Source organism: Cetorhinus maximus, chromosome 1, assembly GCF_964194155.1.
Source record: "Cetorhinus maximus chromosome 1, sCetMax3.hap1.1, whole genome shotgun sequence".
In the NCBI taxonomy this organism is placed as follows: domain Eukaryota; kingdom Metazoa; phylum Chordata; class Chondrichthyes; order Lamniformes; family Cetorhinidae; genus Cetorhinus; species Cetorhinus maximus.
The window spans coordinates 172,007,159-172,025,284 of record NC_135879.1 but is presented as its reverse complement, the minus strand read 5'-3'; the positions used below and the strand labels follow the sequence as shown (position 1 = coordinate 172,025,284).

The 18,126-nt window shown below is 47.4% G+C and overlaps 1 protein-coding gene across 1 annotated transcript in view; it reads left to right on the top strand.

The window, feature by feature from the left end:
- Nucleotides 1-18,126, top strand: part of itga1 (integrin, alpha 1) — a 322,507-nt gene that overhangs the window by 264,926 nt on the left and 39,455 nt on the right. The window contains exons 21-26 of the mRNA XM_078550022.1: nucleotides 141-277; nucleotides 7,452-7,480; nucleotides 7,935-8,015; nucleotides 10,142-10,218; nucleotides 10,584-10,673; nucleotides 11,854-11,956. Coding sequence (XP_078406148.1) covers nucleotides 141-277; nucleotides 7,452-7,480; nucleotides 7,935-8,015; nucleotides 10,142-10,218; nucleotides 10,584-10,673; nucleotides 11,854-11,956 — 517 coding nt within the window. The remainder of the gene's footprint in view (nucleotides 1-140; nucleotides 278-7,451; nucleotides 7,481-7,934; nucleotides 8,016-10,141; nucleotides 10,219-10,583; nucleotides 10,674-11,853; nucleotides 11,957-18,126) is intronic.

Below are 18,126 nucleotides of genomic sequence, written 5' to 3'. Positions count from 1 at the left end.
AGCTGAAGCTAATAAACCCACTATTCTTTTAAAGGGCAATGCTGTCCTGTACTACAAACATTTCCTCTCTGTTTCAGTTTCTCGATGAATAATAGTATTGCTTCATCTTGGAAATGACAAATATTGATCTTAAATTACAGCATGGATCCACACATCGTCCAATCTGATCAGAAAAAATTCAGCCTGGCGATTAAACTAAGAAATGAAAAGGAAAATGCCTACAACTCAAGGATAGCTGTGACCTTTTCTAAAAATATCTATTTTACCGGAGTTGAGGTAAGGGAACACAAGTCTTACTAATGAGTTTTGTGCCTATACTTGTGTATATAGAGGTTCTAGATGCTTCCTTTGATCCATGCAGACCAATTAGATCCAAGACCTGTAGGAAAAAAAGTCTTATCTGCCAGGTTTGTTTTACTGCAATAAGTTCTCTGACTACAGACAGAAACAACAGTAGGGGGATGTTGGAATGTTGGCTGCATGATTCCACTTCAAATATTACTTATATGGCAGAACACTGTGTCGCATTTATCTATATACCTGAGTGATGGTGAGTCAGGAGGCGGTAAAAGAATATGGGTAGAGTGGCATTGACCTTCAGCCTAGTGAAGGCATCACTCTGCTTTCAATCCAAAGAAAGCAGAAAGCTCTGCATTTATGTAATGCTTTTTATAACCTCTAGATGTCCCAAAGCACTTTTACAGCCAACGAAGCACTTTCTAAAGTTTAGTCACTCTTGTAATGTAGTAATTTTGGAGGTGGTCACCTTAAAGCACTCAAAGGTTTATTGTTGTAAGGCCCTCCTCTTGTACCAGTGTGCTTCTTTAGATGCCTTATCCTGCAAGCAAGAGGTAATATGGATCATGAGCAAATACAGTGACACCCAAATGGCTATCCTGCACCCATTCATAGTCATGGGTGAATAAACATGTCTGATGTACCTAGCTTTTGAGTGAAGGGTCTTTTTAATTGGGACACTTATAAGATGTAATTGCACCAAGACCTTTTCAGTGACTTGGTGCAACTTGAACTTGTGAAATACTGTAGCATGGGCATGCAAGGCAAGCATTAGAAGAACTATAAGGTAGGCAAATGCTTTTCCTAGGGGAAAGGAAACAGTTTGTGATAATTTATAAAATAAAAACAGTAAGTGCTGGAAACCCTCAGCAGGTCTGGCAGCATCGGTGGAGAGAGAAACAGGTAATGTTTTGAGTCGAATATGACTTTTTTCCAGTTCTGAAGAGGTGTATTCAACTTGAAGCATCAACTCTGTTTCTCTCTCCACAAATGCTGCCAGAGCTGCTGAGGATTTCCAGCACTTTGTTTTTTAATTTCAGATTTCCACAGTATTTTGCTTTTATTTTATGATAAGTACACTTAACCCATCTACTTGATGTAAGACACTAGTAGATTACCTTACCTTGGCTGCTTTATTGAGGCCAATAAACTCCTTCCTAATTTAATAGTGCCCCTGCATGGATAATGTAGGTAACATAATCTGATGCATTATGTCACTATGTAGCAGGCATTGTTGATGCCTTTTCTGTATACAGGGTACTGCTGAGTGCCAAATAGGGCAATTCTCCTTTTCCCCACTTCATGTCCCATTTCATGTAACAACGGCTTAGCTGATGTAATTGGAAGCCTGGGTGCTCCTCCAGGAGACTGCTCGATAATAGCGATGTAGAGAAGTGATCTAAATTTGTTTGTCTGCCAAAATGGAATATTTCCATGAATGACTACTTCAGTGCTGGGAATCCTTCTCCCGAATCTGTGAGCTTCTTTTGATTAGTGGATTGGACGTAGCAGGAATTGGCTGGAGCAATCATAAGGGTCTGTCATACACTACTTACAAAAATAAAAAATCTACTCCTAAGAAACCTAAAAGGGGTAGATTGGTCTGGAGAGTTTTTGTTATATGATTCATGCTGTAAGGTGTTTCAAGCTGCTTTAGCTATATTACATTGCAGTGGCACTCCAACAATCCATTTCCCTTTCAACTCAGCCATCGCATTTTGGAGTGCTTGCAATGATGGTGACAGTAAAGGGCACAATTTCAAATATGCCTTAAGTTTAAAGTATTGAACCTGTAATGTCCTGGGCCAGGATTTTCTGTTGCGGGGATTGGGGGGGTGGGGGGGAAGCAGGAGCCCGCCCAGCATATTTGCCGACTCCTGTAGATAGCGGGAGTGTGCGGGCTGCAGCGGGCGTCAACAGACCGCCGGATCCAATGGTGACCCAGCAGCCTGTTTAAAAGAAGGCCTGGCAGCCTCCTGTAGGCTGCTCACAATGGCCAATTCTAGGCCTCACCGCAGGGGTTCAGGTGTCCAGGCCAGGCTGAAGGGTAGGCCAGAGGAGCAGGGCAGGCTGCAGGGGGGTGGGCCAAAGCGCCCCTCATTTTTCTGATGACTGCCTTGTTGGTCCCCCAGGATGGGAGGAGGAGGCCCCCCCACATGACCAAACGCTCCTGGGAGGAGGTGGTGAACTCCCTTGACGTGGTGCGGCGAACCTGGATCCAGTGTCACAAGCGCTTCAATGACTTGTGCTCTGGCACGGTGAGGGTGGCACTGGGCATTTAACCCAGCAGGTAGTCTTACCCTCTGAGGCTCCCTCCTACCCCAAGCCTCACTGTCGTGACTGCATTGAATCATTTAGGGCATTTTTCCTTGGCTGGGTGGCCAAGCAGATAGTGCCCATGCTGATATCAGCCTGAGTGGGTCATGAGGAGATGAGTTCGCTCCCGCACCATGTGTTGATCTGAGTCCCACATGACTAGTTTGGCAGCAACCTGGAGGAGCTGCACCTAGGTGCATACTCAGAACTCCAGGACATGTCCTATTCATGGTGATGAGATGGTGGAAGGGGAGCCTCAAGGTGTCGTGGCAAAGAACCATCTGCTGCCCTCGACGCTGCACATGGTTGCACCTCCTTGCTATGGGAGGAAATACCATGTGGTTCGTAATGTGATGTAGGCAGCATGTGTCCAAGGGGGCGGTAGGGGGGGCGGGGCAGGGAGCAGGCCTAGCGTCTTTGTCTGAGTGTTCAGCAGCAGCGGGGTGAGAAGGCACTGGAGGCCTGATATGTCCCACTCTGGTTGGGGTGTGCCATGCGCGAGCAGAGCCCATGTGCAATTTGCCCTAATTAATGCTCTTCTCTCTTTTTCAAGAGAAGAATGCTCATGAAGCGTCCGAGCATGTGAGGACTGGAGGCATCCAGGCACAGCTCTCCATATTAAGCCGTTTCGAACAGGGGGGCTTTGAGCTGGAGAGGCACCATGCACCCAGGTCTACTGGTGTCAGTGAGGCTAGGGTGGCACAGCCAGGTATTTAAGGCCAATACTGAGGTCCGCATTGTCCTCCCAACAGCCATAGCACTGAAGAATGTTAAATTAGTTATTGTTGCAACATTGCTGGGTCATAGAGTCATAGAGGACTACAGCACAGAAAAAGGCCCTTCAGCCCATCGAGTCTGCACCAGTCAAACAAGTACCTAACTATTCTAATCCCATTTTCCAGCACTAGGTCCATAGCCTTGTATGCCATGGCATCGCAAGTGCACATCCAAATACTTCTTAAATGTTATGAGGGTTTCTGCCTCTACCACCCTTTCAGGCAATGAGTTCTAGATTCCCATCACCCTCTGGGTGAAAAAATTCTTCCTCACATCCCCTCTAAACCTCCTGCCCCTGAAATCTATGCCCCCTGGTTATCGATCCCTCCACCAAGGGAAAAAGTTCCTTCCTGTCTACCCTACCTATGCCCCTCATAATTTTATGCACCTCAATTATACCCCCTCAACCTCCTCTGCTCCAGGGAAAATAACCCCAGTCTATCCAATCTCTCCTCATAACTAAAACTCTCCAGCCCAAGCAATATCCTGGTAAATCTCCTCTGCACCCTTTCTAGTGCAGTCACATCCTTCCTATAATGCGGATTCCAGAACTGCATGCATTACTCTAGCTGTGGCCTAACCAGCGTTTTATACAGTTCCAGCATAACCTCCCTGCTCTTATATTCTATGCCTCAGCTAATAAAGGCAAGTATCCCATATGCTTTCTTAACCATCTTATCCACCTATCCTGCTATCTTAAGGGACCTGTGGACATGCACACCAAGGTCCCTCTGATCCTCGTTACTTCCCAGGGTCCTACCATTCATAGTGTATTCCCATGCCTTGTTTGTTCTGCCCAAGTGCATCACCTCACACGTACCCACATTAAATTCCATTTGCCACTGATCAGCCCACCTGACCAGCCCGTCTATACCCTCCTGTAGTCTAAGGGTATTCTCTTCACTATTTACCACCCCAACAATTTTCGTGTCAATTGGTTCTGGAAGGTTAAGCGCATAATGAGCCGGGGGGACAGGGATGAAGTTTGTCAGTGTGTGCACGCTAACTGATCCATTGCCCTTGTTCTTTCTTTCAGCACCATCAGAGCAGGGCCAGGAGGAGGAGCACCGGATGCCACCTCTGACTCCTGAGGGGCCTGAAATCTCCAGCGTCACAGCATCTCTGCCAGGCAGGCGCCAGCGCAGATACTAGCGCCTCGGTGGGAATTGGAACATCGGCTAGTGTCCTGGGGCACAGAAGTGAGGACACTTCACAATCACTGGAGGAGCTGGCAGAGACAGAGAGTGCCCATGGTGCCAGCAGGGGACCAGGCACATGCTCAGTCATTGCCTGATGATGTGCCTCTGGAGTCGTCTACGACGCAGCAGCTGCAGGAAATGTGTGAGCACCTGAGGGAGACACATGAGGCTATGCTTGGCTTGGTGTCCGTGGTGGAGGAGTCTACGCAGACAATCGCTGAAGCTATGAACCACATGTCCGAGTGTCATGCGTCCGCCATGGAGTGGTGACTCTCCTGTTGAGCCTCCTCCAGGAGACCCGTCAAGGCTTTCTGGGGATGCGCTCTGACCAGCAAGCCTTCAAATCGGCAATGAGTTCAGCTGATCACTGCCAGTGTGGGAGATGGTGTGGGCATCAAGCTTCCCAGTTCATTGCCCATCCATCCACGGTGAGCAGGGAGGTCTGAGGTGACCTCACATTGGCGCAGCAGCTGCCTGTCGTCTCTGCGGGCTCCTCATCACAGCACTCCGGATGAGGGCACCACCTCCTCCGCCCCTCTCCCAGATACCGTATCATCCAGTGAGGCTGCGATGACTGGGGAGATGCCAGCTGTGGAACTGGCAGCTCCCTCCCAGGCGGGGCCAGCACAGGCTCCATGGGCCAAAGGATGACTGCCAAGATCATCGAGGCCAACAGGACAGCAGAGTCAGCAGGCTGGCTCAGATGCCACTCCGAGCAATGGGGCAGCACCAAGACGTAGCACCCGGAAACGAAAGCTTAAGGCACATTAAGCACAACATGGGTTTTTCACTGGTGCTTTTGTGTTGGCCCGAGATGAGGGCCTTGTGATAACCTGGCAGATTTTGCACTTAGGTGTTGAGTATCGAGACACCAGGCAAGGCTGTCCCTGGTGATCCATCTGTGTTGTGCTAGCTGAAGTTTTGTTGGATTAAAGCAACTTGGGTGTCCCGGCCTGCTTGAAGTTGTCCCGGGTCAGCGTCTAGCCCCTCAGCATTTCCCTGTGCGTGCTCATCCTCAGAATCATTGCTGGACTCATCGTGTGCAGCCGCACACACTGTATCATGCCTTCATTGCCTACTGCGTCGCCCCTTTCCAACGCAAGATTGCAGAGAGCGCAGATTGCACCACTATCAGCAATACATGATCTGGGGGCTACTGGAGTGCGCCCCCTGAGCAGTCCAGGCATCGGAAACGCGTCTTGAGAAGACCGATGACTCTCTCCACCACAGCCCTTGTAGTGCCGTGGCTCCTATTGTCGCAATGATAGGCCTCTGTTCTTGGTTGATGGAGAGGCGTCATGAGCCACCTTCTGAGGGGATAGCCCTTGTCGCCCAGCAGCCACCCTTCCAGCCGGGCTGGAGCACTGAAGAGTCCCGGTACCTGAGAGTGTCTGAGGATGTAGGTATCATGGGAGCTGCCTGGGTACCTTGCACAGTCTTGTAGAATCAGCATCCTGTGATCACACACTATCTGCACGTTCATGGAGTGGAAGCCCTTCCTGTTGATGAAGGCACCGGGCTCACCTGCTGGCACCTTGATGGCCACATGTGTACAGTCTATTGCACCCTGGACACGGGGGAAGCCAGCAATGGCCGCGAAGCCTCTGGCTCGCTGTGTCTGACTTGCCTGGTCCCAACGGAAGTGGATGAAGGTCAATGCCCATCTGAACAGAGTGTCTGTGACCTGCTTGACACAAGTGTCCACAGCTGATTGGGAGACACCGCAAAGATCACCCACCGAGCCCTGCAAGGAGCCAGAGGCAGAGAAGTTGAGGGCAGCTGTGACCTTCAGAGCCACTGGCATGGGGTGTCCACCCACACAGTTAGGCGAGATCTCAGGCACAATCATCTGACAGATATAGTTGATTTTCTCATTTGACAGTCGGAGCCTCCTTCGGCACTGCACCTCAGACATATTGAGGTAGCTGCTTCGCCACCTATCTACTCTGGCAGCAAGATAGTGGCGTCTTCTGCAGCCCCTTCTACCTTGGACTACCTCTTGGCCCTGCGCCCCTTTTGCCTGCGCCTCTCCTCCCCTTGGAGGCTGAATGTGCACTCCTGGCCTCCTCCTCCTTCTAGCCCTGCCTTCCTCCTCAGAGGAGCTGCCTCCAGTGGACAGATCAGCTCCCATATCCAAGCTAAGGGAAGGCTTCCTGAAAGCTAGAAGCCCACAAATGATTCCTCACTGCAGAGTGCTGACCTGAAGGTTAAGAGTCCAGGAAAAGCTGCTGGGATGCATTCTGAAGTACTGCAGCTCACACAGGCAAGTTTAAAATACTTTCTCCAATAAATACTTCACAAAGCAGATTCATGACCCCACTGAGCCCTCTTATCCCGCCCGTGGATGAGGTCAATAGAAAAGTCTCTTACCCGCCTGCCTGTTGCGCTTGTGCGCTGACCCGAAGATTGCACGGGCGCCGAAAAATCGCCATTGATTGAAGACTAAAGAGCCTTAACTGGTCCCTTATTTAATGGCGGGCGCGCATTGGACTTCAGCAAAATATCGCAATGGCGCACGGTGACATCGGGACACTCGCCCGACATCACCGCGCGTCATTTTACGTGCGGAATTGCGGGGCCCGTGTCAAACAGAAAATTCTGCCCCTGATGTTCAGATCCATATTGACAGTAAACTGAGTTGACCCTATTATCATTCCACAATTGCAAAAATCTAAATGGCAGATTAGTTTTCAGTTACACATGGGTGATCATAAATGAAATAGTGATGAATAATTTGTAGAACATGTCCTGATATAATTGGATGATAAATTTTTAATTCAATTTTTTCAAATAGCTACTGAAAGAATATGCTGAAATAATCAATTTCATGGCCAATAATGATTTTTATTTATTTGTCCTAAGCATCAGACCACCTTGGATTAAAATTGTTTGTAAGTGTGTTTTTACATCTCACTTGGTTTGTCTGAGAGATATACCCAGCAGTGGCATGGTAGTAACCCAAAGGAAGGAAAAGATGCCAAGTATTTGCTGATGCTACTTCATTTACAACAAACAGTCAATTTGTTGCACCACTTCCATGTGACTATAGCAATTGTTTTCAGGGTTTTGTCACTGCTGAAAGGCAGGTGCTTTCATTCCAACACATATTCCAGTGCACAACATGAGAGACGAGGCAGAACCCCAGGAATAAGTGGCCAAGCAACCTTCCTCACTGAGGAATAATCCATAACACAGAGAATCAGTTAAGTGAGGGACGAAAGCAAAACAGAGGGAGAAACAGATGGGCAAATATGCGATCAAAAATCAATAATTATCACCTCATAATAAGTAACACCATTGCTCTGTTAAAACAATGAACTAACATGCTTTTTTTTGTTCTTGAAGCAAAATGATGATTGCATGCCCTCAGGATCAAACAATGTGGTGTGTAAAGTAGGATACCCCTTTCTTACACCTGGAGCAGAGGTAGGAACTGTTCGGTTTTTATATCTAGGATGGTAGTGTATTACTTTCAAAAACAGGACAATAATTTAAGTTCAAAACAAAAACAAAATTACCTGGAAAAACTCAGCAGGTCTGGCAGCATCAGCGGAGAAGAAAAGAGTTGACGTTTCGAGTCCTCATGACCCTTCAGCAGAACTGAGCGAAGTTAGGAAAGGGGTGAAATTTAAGCTGGTTTAAGGTCGGTGGCGGGGTGGGTGGGGGGGGTGGTGGGGGGGGAGAGAAGTTGGGGGGGGTGTGGTTGTAGGGAAAAGCGAGCAGTGATACAGATGATCAAAAGATGTTACAGACAAAGGAACAGGGAGGTGTTAAAGGTGGTGATATTATCTAAGAGAATGTGCTAATTAAGAATGGATGGCAGGACACTCAAAGTACAGCTCTAGTGGGCGTGGGGTGGAAAGACTGACAGGGTATTATAGTTATAGATTTAAAAATAATGGAAATAGGTGGGAGAAGAAAAATCTATATAAATTATTGGAAAAAACAAAAGGGAGGGGGAAGAAACGGAAATGGGGGTGGGGATGGGGGAGGGAGTTTAAGATCTAAAGTTGTTACATTCAATATTCAGCCCGGAAGGCTGCAAAGTGCCTAGTCGGAAGATGAGGTGCTGTTCCTCCAGTTTGCGTTGGGCATCACAGGAACAGTGCAGCAAGCCAAGGACAGACATGTGGGCAAGAGAGCAGGGTGGAGTGTTAAAATGGCAAGCGACAGGGATTTAAGTTATTATTCTCATCAGTTTTAATGAATCACTAGCACTTTTTGAAAGTTTCCTGTTAACAAGCGCCTAGTTTATTGGTGGTTCAGCAGTTTTCCTGCATTTTACTAAATTCTTTGATGTTAATTTCATGTTTTACCACAAATTGTGGATTGAAATGTCTATGGATTTGTTTTGGTTAAAAATATAGAAAGTTGGAAAGTGCTCATGCTGTCTTTCTGTGAACGAATCTATAGTGTCAGGTTTAGAGGCTATATTTTGAAATAATGTAGTTTATGCATAGGACAATGTCAGTCCTCCTTGTGTCCACTTTATACGCAGAGTGTGTTCTTTATCATCAATAGCATGTTCTGATCTGCAACTTTTCTGGAGCATCACTCCAAGGAGCTGGGTTGGCACTTTAAATACGATCAAAAAGCCCTCCCGACCTTTCCCATGAGGCTTCCAAACTTCTCCATCCCCCAGGCCTCCAATCCCACCCCTTTCTCCAGGCCTCCAATCCTGCCATCCCCAGGCCTTCAACCTACCTCCACAGCCCAACCCTCTGATATCCTTCCCGTGGTACCAATCATCTTCTCAGGCCCCTGATCCCTCACCAACCTGCACCCTCCATACCCCTCCCCCCGCAACAGAGTCCTCAGACCTCCAGCCCCATGTCTCCGATCCTCACCTCACCCATTCCATCAAGGTCTCCTACCCCTTCCATGGCCTAGGACCCCCCAACCCGCAGACATCTGAACATTGCCTCCCTCCTCCACCCAGGTCTCCAATTCCCACCCCTTCCAGTCACCAGACCTTTTCTCAAGCCTCTAAATTTCCCCTTTGCCCCCACACCAGGGCCCCAGCATTGACATCCCACTTCCCGATATTGCCCTCCCAAGCCAAGATTCACCACACCCCACCACCCTGATCAACAACAAAAACAAAAATACCTGGAAAAACTCAACAGGTCTGGCAGCATCTGCGGAGAGGAGCACAGTTACCGCAGATGCTGCCAGACCTGCTGAGTTTTTCCATGTATTTTTGTTTTTGTTTTGGATTTCCAGCATCCGCACTTTTTTTGCTTTTACCCTGATCAACTATCCCTCTCCTTCCAGGGTCGACTTCTGAATTCCCCACCCCTTAAAAAATCCTCCAGCTCTTGACAGGTCAGGCAAGTTAAAATCCAGCCATAATGGGGAAGAACGGAAGCAAAAAGCATAAACTGGTTTAATCAAATTAATACATGTTTCTGAAGAGAAGATTTTGAGAGGTGATAGTTTTGATTGCGATCAAGCAAAAATGCACAGGCTGATTGGAATTAATGGTCATTGCATGTCTCCTTTTTTAGTATATTATCTTTCTGCTTTATTTCTTTTCTCTGTCACATTCTCAGGTTTCTTTTAAGATGAAGTTTGAATTCAATACCTCTCATCTCCTTGGTGATGTTTTCTTACACTTGAAGGCAACAAGGTACAAGAAGAACACACAATAATTTTGAAGAGACTGGGTTCAATTTAATGTTGCTTTATTGCAAAAATGATTATGCGGAACTGAGGATACAGATTCCATGTTAAAATCTATTGCATAAGTAATGTTAATTTAGAAAACTATGCATACTGAAATGCAAACTCAGGGGGTCCTAAAGAGCCAAGATTGTATTTTAATGAAAACTAAAACTTATTTAAAAAATTATAGATCCAGATAGTTCTACTAGAATGCCACATTTTAAATATAAGATGCAGCAGATTGAAATGATTACAGGTTGAGTTGATTTTAAGCTGAAATTACAGAAGATGAGATTCTGTGAATTATAAATTCTATTTCTAACATTTCAGTGACAGCAGTGAACAAAATGAAACTTTAAGTGACAATGAAGTCACCATCTCAATTCCGGTGTTGTATGAAGCTGGGCTGCTCTTTTCAAGGTACCATTTACTTATGGTTTGAGAGAACTAAACTGTAGTTACCCCTCTATCTGCTGAGACTTCATCAGTGTAAGGTGCACACGGAAGCAATAACAAAATGATGGGCAGAACTTTCCGGCCACGTCGCGGCAGGGGCAGAGCCAAGCCCGGAAAATGCAGCAAGCCATTCAAACTTCGGCAGGACTGGAAGATCCATCTGGTGGGAAGGGCGAGAAAATTCTAGCTGACATATCATAAACAACTATCCCAAATTTGTCACATGGTGACAGCCTGTTGGGTGAACACTGCTCCATACTAATGTTAGCAATACAGTGGTGTCCTACATCGGTAGGACATCAACTAGGCATGACATTTGGTGTTCGATTCTTGTGTTGTATGTTGTTAGACAATTAAAACTTGTTTTAGTTAACCTTCCTGAAATTTAACATATAAAGCTATATATGTTTACATATAAATATGTAAGAAAGAAAATTATGTTTACACAGAATAAATGACAAACATGTCAAATGTAGGTTCGACAGCACCTTACAAACCTGCAACCTTTACCACTTAGAAGGACAAAGGCTGTAAATGCATGGTAACACCACCTGCAAGTTCCCCTCCAAGTTACATACCATCCTGACTTGAGAACTATTTCGCCATTCCTTCTTTCATTGGGTCAAAATCCTGGAATTCCCTTCCGAACAGCACTGTGAGTGTTCCGACAACAGATGGACTGCAGCAGTTCAAGAAGGCAGCTCACCACTATCTTCTCAAGGTCAGCTAGGGATGGGCAATAACTACTGGCCTATCAGGAACACCCAAATCTCATGAACAAATAAGTAAAAATTAGCTGGTAGTGCATTGAATTGATAGATTATGAATGATTGATAGAATATGAATAATATCTATATTGTCACGATTGACAATGCCTGGAGGGATTATGCTTGAAGCACGTATCCATAACTTTGACCATCTCTAACAGCATTGTAATCCCAAAATTGGCCTTGGTGATGCTAGAATTGTTGAGACAGTAACACATCTTACCAAGAAGACACAGTAAACGTGCCAGTCTCACCAGTGTACAATAATATATATACTGTTTTGCATTTATTTTAGTCAGACCACTGACGGAAAGACAAACACAAAGATAGACATCTGCTTCCTGTCACTCAAGTGCATTTATTTTTCCTTGTCATAGGACTATAAAGGTTGACCATTTTAAAATAGCAGCCAATGATACAGTTCCTGATGTTATTAAAAGCTTGGAGGAAATTGGTGATGCAGCAGACATCACTTATATGGTAAGCAAAAGCAACATTTTCATTGAACAGCAAGTAAAGTACTAACCAGTGATGAAATTGAACACCCATTTGTTATCAAGTTGTTACTAATTGTTTACCAGTTCAAAATTCCGTGCTTGTCCTGCCATCTCTTCAGCTGTATGTAGAGTAATATATTGAACACTAAATATCAAAAGAGAATATGATAATTTTATGCCAATTATTTTGCAGGAAATTGTGGGTCTGAATTTCACGCTTGGCATGTGCACCAACTCGGCGGGAGCGAGAGCGGCTATAGAATCCGCTCCCGGCCGCGGTCACATTGCAAACACGATTTCACGCTGGATGGCCAATTACGGTCCGCCCAGCATGAACTCATCTTCTGAATGGTTGGGCGGGGGCCTGTCGGGCGGCGGGTCCAATGGCGACCCGGGAGCCACTTAAAACCGGCAGAGGCAGTTCCCTGAAGGCTGTGAGGGGAGAATCTTTGGAGTCTGTCCAGGAAACCATTTTGTTCAAACAATGGCCTCACCAGCAGCTGGAGGTGTCAGGCAGGAGGACAAGTCAGGTGAGCACTCGCCCCACCCCGTTTCTCTGACGAATGCCTCGCGATCCTTGTGGAGGAGGTCGGCGTTAGGTGCGACACTCTAGTAACCAGGGATGTCAGTAGGAGGCCGCCTGACCAAAAAGCCTTGGAGGAGGTGGCAGGCGAGGCCAGCGGCCACGACGTTGTGCAGCGCACATGGGTGCTGCTGCGCTCAGCACGGGTGAATACCGATTTCACAGTGATGAGTGTGGAGAATTGTTGAGGCCTGGCCATTCCCCTGTGGAGTTCAGGGGTGTTAGAGTCTGAGTGCCAACTGTCACTGACGCTGGAGTCGGCCAAGGGGCTGAGCCTTGGCTGCTTGGCCTGAGTGCCTTGCGGGCCACACTGCTCTGAAAGGTGTCCCGGGGTTGGGGAGGGCGGCGGGGTGGTTAGCCAGGCTGTACCTACAGGTAGAGATTGGACAAATCATTGCTCCTCTGTCATTTCAGGAGATGAGAATCCATACCACCAGCAAAAGAACTAAGACAGGTGGAGGCCCCCCAAACCTCCTCATTCTGATGAGGTACGAGATAGATGCCTTGGAGCTGGAGAGCCGCCTCCCACCTTGTTCAGCTGGTCGTGGAGAGGCAGGGGGTCTCTGATGAAGTTAGGAGTGCAGTGCACAGAGGTGAAAGTGTCAGATTGTGCAAACATTCTTGTGTAATCTCATCGTTAATGGGAGCCTCAAACCTGGAGACCCCATTGATCATTGAAAGGCAAAGGCACCATGATGCAGATCTCCATTGTCTCACTAGGGTGCCTGGCATGCACAGTGACAGTGTGATGATTTTAATTAATGACATGTCCTTGTTCTCCCCTGGAATATCCAGCTCGCCCACGAACACAGGACCCCAAAGAGCCACCCCTGATGCCAGAGGGCCACCTGGCTTTAGATGCACCTGCGTCACACCCAGCTCTCTGAACCAGGCACTGGTGCAGATACCAGAACTTCGGTGGTCACTAGATTATCAGCTAGAATGTCAGTGCATAGCGGTGAGGGCACTTCACACTCGCTTGAGGAGCAGACGGAGGCAGAGAGTGCCCAATGCGCCAGCAGTCGGAGGACTGCTGGAGACCAGGACGATGCTGAATCGAAGGCAGATGATGAACCTTTGGAGTTGTCCATTAGACAGCAGATACTGGATGTCCAGCGGAATGTGCGGAAATATCTGGCGGAGATCCATGAGGATATGTGTGCCGTGGTCTTCGTTGTGGTGAAGTCCATACGGAGCCTGGGCACTGTATTGACCCTCATCGCCGAGCACACTGCCTCCTCCATTGAGAGAATGGTGACTCTCACGGAGAGGCAACTCCAGGGACAGATTCAGGGGTACCTGGAGCTGCTTTCGGACCTACAAGCCCTCACACAGGCAATGGCCTCAGGAGATCAGTGCCAGTGTGGGAGATGGATGAGGTACCTAGTATCCCAGCTTGGTGCCCATACATCAATGGTGAGCAGGGAGGTCCAGAGCGACCTCACGTTGGTGCACCAGCTGCCTGTCATCTCTGTGGGCTTCTCTCAGGGAGCTCTGGGTGATGGCAGCAGCTCCTCCGCCCCTCCACCAGTGACCGTGGAATCCAATGAGGCTGCAGCCACTGGGGAAATGCCAGCTGTGGAACTGGCCACTCCCTCCCAGGTGGGGCCAGCATGGGCTCCACTGACCAGAGGACGATCACCAAGGTCATCAAGACCAACAGGACAGCAGAGTCAGCAGGCTGCCTCCAATGCTTGGGGAGCACCAAGACGCAGCACCCATAAACATAAGTTTAAGGCATCGTGAGCACAAGAGGGACAGTTCACGGGTGATCTTTTGTTCTGCCATGTTTTGTTAATATGTTCACTGGTCCATGAACACCAGATATATTTCTGTTCATTTGATGTGAGTGCCAGCGTGATATAAATTTTGCTTTTGTCTTAATGGCCTGAGTATGCTTCACTTGTTTTGTAGGTGCAGGGCACACCAGTATCTAATGCTGGATGTGAGTGGCTATAAACCTTATTGCACAGGCACTGAGTGGACTTTGGGTTCAAATGAAAGGATCATTTTAGACATCCTGGATGGAGGTGGCACCCCTGCCATGAGGTGGAAGCAGATCTTTGGCAGCCTAGCTGAAGGAGCGCTGGATCAAGGCGTCCCTGGTGTCCCTGCCTCGCTGAAGGACCCTTCATGTCCTCACCGTGCTCCTCTTCTGACCCACCACTGGATTCATCATCTGGTACCTGTGGAGGTGCCTCAAGATCCTCTTCCTTGCCAAAGCAAGATCATGGCGAGCACAGCATATGACCATTATCAATTACACCCGCTATAGGGGAATATTGTAGTGCTCCCCCTGAACGGTCCAGCCATCGTAAGTGCATCTTCAGAAAACCTATGGTCCTCTCTATCACTGCCCTTGTGGAGGCATGACTCCTAATGTAACGCTGCTCTGCCTCTGTTCTTGGGTGGCAGACAGGTATCATAAGCCACCTTTTCAACAATAGCCCTTGTTAGCCAGCAGCCATCTATCCAGTTGAGCTGGAGCAGTGAACAGCCTTGGCACCTGGGAGCGTCTGAGGATGTACGCATCATGGAAGCTGCCAGGTTACCTTGCACAGACTTGCAGAATCTGCAACTTGTGGTCACAAACTATGCGTACATTCATGGAGTGGAATCCCTTCCTGTTGACAGAGGCACCCGGCAGACCTGCTGGTACCTTAATGGTCACGTGTGCCAATTGCACCCTGGATGCGGGGGAACCAGCAATCGCTGCCAGCTGTCTGGCTCACTCAGCCTGGCTGGCCTCGTCTGTACGAAAGTGAATAAATGTCAGTTCCCGCCTGAAGAGAGCTTCTGTCACCAGCTTGACACAGCTATGGAGAGCTGATTGGGAAACTCCGCACAGATCCCCCACTGACCCCTGGAAAGAGCCAGAGGCATAAAAGTTGAGGGCCACTGTGACCTTCAGAGGCTCTGGCATGGGATGTCCACCCACAGAATTGGAGGTGATCTCAGGCCTAATGCAAATGGAGGTCACTGTCTTCCTTAAGAGGCGGAGCCTCCTTCACAACTCACAAGAGCAATGCTGCTGACCCTTTTTATCCAACCTTGGATGAGGTTTTGTTAAAAGTGGGCTGCCCACCTGCCCATTTTGCCCATGCGATGAGTGCGAAATCAACGCAGGCAACATAAAATGGGAACAGTTGCCTTTTTAATAGCCTTAAGTGACCCTTTAATTGTTGGCAGACACGACACTGACACCCACGTGCACCGCTGACCTGAAGATTGCTCGCATGCAGGGTGATGTCGGGACCCTTGCCCAGTGTCACCTTGTGCTATTTCACATCTGTATGAGTCAGGCACACGCCCGTCCACGAGATGTAAAATTCTGCCTGTGAAAACCCACTATAAAGAAATTAACTGTCAAATTCAGGAAGTTTTTTGTATGGATGGGGGGATAACTGATGCTAAAAGATTCCATACATGACCACTATTAATTTTTAAATGATTTGCATGATATTGCTCTAATTCCTGGTTCCCTGTAAAGACTGACTCTGATCTTTGAGTCCTCTTCTCTGGCACAATAAGGCTATTAGGTGTCCATAGCTCACATGCTGGAAGATAATGGAAAACAATATTTTGTACACTTTGGTTTATCTATTCATTTGTGGGGAGCATTCCCCGCATTTTCAGCCATCCTCAGATTTCTAGGTCATTGATGCCATACTACAGTACTGCAAAGTTCCACAGCCACCATTCACCCTCCAGTATCTTCCAATTATTTGTCTATCACTTTAAGTGCTGGGAAAATTCTATCCTCAAAATTGCTGATGTACATGTACTTCCAGAGGGCTTCAATAGATCATTTGACTTTTTCTAAGGCAGAGCCCTTCTGGATACCACAAGTTTTTGTGTGCAAGAGGGGGCAAAGTAGAAGAAAATGGGACAGGAAGTCTTCCTGCTGAATCTCTGCCCTTAATGAGAACTAGACAGATTTTGTTCTGTTCTCCCTTGGTGAAACACTGAGTCTGCTGTGTCCCCATTCTTCCATACGTAAGGGACAGCAGAAAATCAAGTTATTTTCATGATACTGTACTAGCTTGCTCTCATAAACATTGGCAGTGATAATCGGTAATCCTGAAAACAGACATGGGGTACCTTTGCCGGTTGCTTCTGATGCAGCCTGCTAATTTTTATTATTTGTAGCATGCAGGCAGCAACAGGGACACTGTTGAGTGGCTGAACAGGGAGTGCAAAATCGTGAGAGGTTGGCATGGGTTCAAGCCAGCATGCACTAATTAAAGGGGTGGTACCTTGTGCCTGGAACAGCTGGAATTCATTCTGCAACTCATCTGATTCTGACCTGGAAAAGACAGTCTGGACTGGTAAGGCTGTCAGCAGGAAGGGTGCTGACAGAGTTGTAATGGTGGGAGGACAAATGCTGTCACCCTAAGAGAGGACAGCAATTTTATGCTCCATGGAGCTATTGCCACTACACCAGGATGGTACCTTAATAATCTTAGTAATGTTTTGGAGGACAAATATCTTAACTGCTGTGACACCCTACAAATCTCTTTAAACACTGGCATCAATTACCATTGATGGCAGCTTTCTAACCTTGTAGGATTTCAGTCTGAACTTTCACTGCAGCACTCAGACTTTGCGTGGTTTATGCTTGTGCTGCATTAGAAACTCACATATCGGACGACAGGTGCCACATCATGGTTGGATCCTCAAGTGCGCTCATAGAGTTGGCCACCACTTCCACACTGGAAAGGATGTGTTCTATGCTCCATGAAAATTCATGTGCCAAGTTGGTGCCAGCATCCTCCATGATCCTTGACATTAACTGCAGGCTTTCAACTGGAGCAACCAACACAACAATCATTTCATTATATACCCATCAGCCGCCTTTTGTAGGATATTCCATCGAAATGTTCACCTGAGCCCTCTCAGCAGAACCAGTGTACAATCTTGCACAGCAGATCCAATATTGCCCTTGTCCTCTGGCCTAGTTGCAGACTCAGGGCTGGTGTGTCCCCACGTGTGGATCCCACCTCTAGGGTATCCTTTAAGTTAGCTGCACTGTCACTATTTGAGCTGGTGGCTGCGAGTGTAAGAGTGAGTGATGGCATTTCTTCTTTATCATTGTTTTCCTGTTCTCCCATCTCTGACCATTCCACCGATGCCTGGCCAGGTTGCAGTTCTTGAGTATCTGAAAGGAGAAAGCCACAAGGGGCGATGAACAGTAAGAGGTGCATGCTAACACCATTTACAGCTTGTCAATCATAAGTGATTTGGGATGTGGGGAAAGTGGAATATGAGAAGGAACCTAGATATGAACATAATGTCATCATTAATGTTTTCAGCCCTGCTGCTGACCATAGCCTTAGTCATGGCTGCTCCAATGATGGGGAGCACTGTCTCCTTCATGGGTATGAAGGCATGCAGCCATTCCTGTCTCACACTGATTAGGTGCTACTGCCTCTGATTATGTGCCATCTTGTCCTGTAAGAGAGAGGGCAGTGAGGTTAGTTCGGCAGTTGATGGGACTTGGCATTTGAAGATATATTCACTAACCTTGATCATTGGAAGAGATCATTGAACTTTGTGCGGCCACTGCATCC